At 49.7% G+C, this 2,823-nt stretch overlaps 1 protein-coding gene across 3 annotated transcripts in view; it reads right to left on the bottom strand.

Annotated features, from left to right (window-relative positions):
* Positions 1-2,823, bottom strand: part of PDPR (pyruvate dehydrogenase phosphatase regulatory subunit) — a 37,145-nt gene that overhangs the window by 5,571 nt on the left and 28,751 nt on the right. For all 3 annotated transcript variants that reach the window (XM_035024788.1, XM_035024787.1, XM_035024789.1), the window contains one exon: positions 30-212. In XM_035024788.1, coding sequence (XP_034880679.1) covers positions 30-212 — 183 coding nt within the window. The remainder of the gene's footprint in view (positions 1-29; positions 213-2,823) is intronic.

Below are 2,823 nucleotides of genomic sequence, written 5' to 3'. Positions count from 1 at the left end.
GGGGGCAGTGGGCTGTGCAGATACAGTACCTTTTCCAGTTTCACCCGAGATTCTCGTCCACATTCCAGGGGGGTGGTGAGGGTATTTAAATCCTGACCCCAGAAGGCAAAAAACTTCTCAATTCGAAGACTACGAAGAGCATAGTAGCCAGCATTCCGGATTCCGTATTTCTGCCCAACACTCATCACCTCGTTGTACACGTGCAGGGCATACTAGAGGGGGAGACCAAAGGTCAGTGACCCGCCCACCTGCAGCATTCAACACGGGCTGGGTCTGCAGTGCCGATGGCGGGCCGCCTGCACCTTGACAAGGCAGAAGGGTGTACGAAATTCTCAAGAGGTCTCATCCTTGACACAACAAAGCACTACAGCCCAGGGGTCATGAGCCAGGGTCACCCCTAACCCCAGTTTAAGCTCCATGAAAGCAGTACCCATATCCCTTCTCTATGGAGCCTAGGACAGGGAGCGGTCCTCAAGTGCGAATCCCAGACGCACTCCGACCACCCCATCCGTGGCCAGGCCCCTAACTGCCTCTCCAACAGCCCGCTCCTCTGCCCCTTGCTCTCTTGCCCCACTCACCACCCCCGTGACCCCTCATGCACGGCCTGTGCCATGAAATGGGGGTCACACACAACTGTGTACAGTCTGACTGGTCACAGATGATGGCACATCGGGAGACCCAGATCAAGTCCCAGAGGAGCCAGGAAGGCAGCGCGCCCCGACCTGTGTCCCACAACAGCGAGCCTCTCGTGGCATTCTCTTCTCGGTTCCAGAAACTGTAAGTACTGGATAGCTTAAGTAAACAAAGTTTTCCAAACGGAAAGCAAATGTTCAACCCCTACCTAAACACGCTATGTGGAATCTAAAGCCCAGAACAGACGACATTATTTGCTTTAAAACTGTAACATGGACAAAACGACGAGAAATCAGAGAAATATCGTACGATTGCACTTCTAAGCAGAATCTAAAACCACAAAGAAACGCCAACTCACGGAAAAAGAGACCAGGGTTGTGGTTCGAGAGTTGGGAAGTGCAAGGAGGGGAAGTGGAGGAAGGGCGCAGAAGGCCCAGACTTCCAGGTAGGAGACAAATGAGAACGAGGGAAGGAGGGAGGGAGGGAGCGAACCACCTGATGGCCCTGGCAGGGACCCTGCTGTGTGACAGATGCGGAAGTTAAGAGTGAATCCTAAGTGTCTTCATCACAAGGAAAACCCCTTTAGTGCTTCTTACAGCATCTCTGAGTCGAGGGACGCTCGTGAAACTGAGCACAGAAGTTCCTTCACGGGACCTGTCCGTCCACCAGGCTGCGCACTGAAACCTAACCAGTGACGTGTGCCCACGACGGCTCAATAAAAATGGAAAACCAAAAAAACACCCGGCTTCCCTGGCGTTGCAGTTCTTCCCCCGGGGGGGGAGGGGGGGGTCCGATGCACTGCCAGTCGCACTCCCTGGGCTGAGTCGGCATCTACTGAACAGGCCACAGTGGTCAGGACGTAGCCCGCGGGAAAGGCCCCTAGAAGAGCCCCTGTGTTACCGAATCCACACCCAGCTGTGGCGCCTGTATGAGCGAGCCGGGCCCCTGAATGGGGGCAGGGGGGACACTGACAGGGAAACGACATTAATAAAGGGCCCGCATCCCTGGTGCCTTCCGTTCAGTGCTTTCCAGTCTCAAGCTGGATACTGGAGTTAAGAGGAAGGCCAGGGAAGAGAGATTTAAAGCAGGTAACTAGTCTTGGTTAGGTGAGAAAAACAACTCCCCAGCGTGTCCTCATTTTCTAAGTGCTGGGGATTTAGTGTGAACAGAACAAGAATCTGCCATTTGCCACCATGTTTTCGGAGACATTTCCCTCAAAGAGACAAGTATAGCTGACAAGTATAGTTCCCATGGGTTTGAACTGCGTGGGTCTCACTTCTACGTGGATTTTTCCATACGGTACAGGGCCGTAAATGTATTTTCCTTAGGATTTTACTAACACTTTCTCTAGCTTCCTAGATTATAAGACGACAGTACACAATACACAGAGCACACAAAATATGTATCAATCAACTCCTTCTGTGATCAGTAAGGCTTCCAGTCAAAAGTAAGCTATTAGTTCAGCTTTTTGAGGAATCAAAAGTTCTATGTGGAGCTTTGACCCTGACCCCCACATTATTCAAGGGTCAACTGTATAACCTCCTTGAGGACAAAAGCCAGCTTGAAAAGAACCCAGGCATGGCACAAATCACCTCCTGGACTCATGGAAAATAAAAAACGGGACCAGCCCAGGATAATCAGAGGTAGAAACCAAGGCTCAAGTAATGAAGCTGCTGGAGCCACAGAGCCTCCCCCTCTTCATCGGGTTTGGCCAGTTCATGACACACGCATCCAAGTGGCAAATTCAGACTCGATCCCTACCTGTACAAGCACAAGTCAACCACCTCTGTACCAACTCTTCGCAAACCATGAGTAATCCCTTCATCTTAATATTGTTATATTTGTCTGGACAAGCACATAAAGTTCCATGAGATGGTAAATGCATGCTTCAGCTAGTAACTAAAACAAAGCCTAAGGCTGTAAGTAATGTGACTAACATCAAGAACAAGACAATGATGCCTAGGATCCCTATGCCTTGTCACAGCTGGACAAGAGAAACTGTAGGAATAAAAGTTAAGAAAAAACTATTAATGTATGTATTTAAGATTGGACCCTGAAAATTCCAGGGACTCAACTAAAAAACAACTATAAGATAATTAGTAAGAAATAAAGACTATAATAGAAAAAATAGCTTTCGGGCGCCTGGGTGGCTCAGTTGATTAAGCGACTGCCTTCGGCTCAGGTCATGAT

This window comes from Mirounga leonina, unplaced genomic scaffold (assembly GCF_011800145.1).
Source record: "Mirounga leonina isolate KUSES-001 unplaced genomic scaffold, KU_Mleo_1.0 Mir_180, whole genome shotgun sequence".
NCBI classification, from domain to species: domain Eukaryota; kingdom Metazoa; phylum Chordata; class Mammalia; order Carnivora; family Phocidae; genus Mirounga; species Mirounga leonina.
The sequence above is the reverse complement of the archived record's forward strand: the minus strand, read 5'-3'. Positions and strand labels throughout refer to the sequence as shown.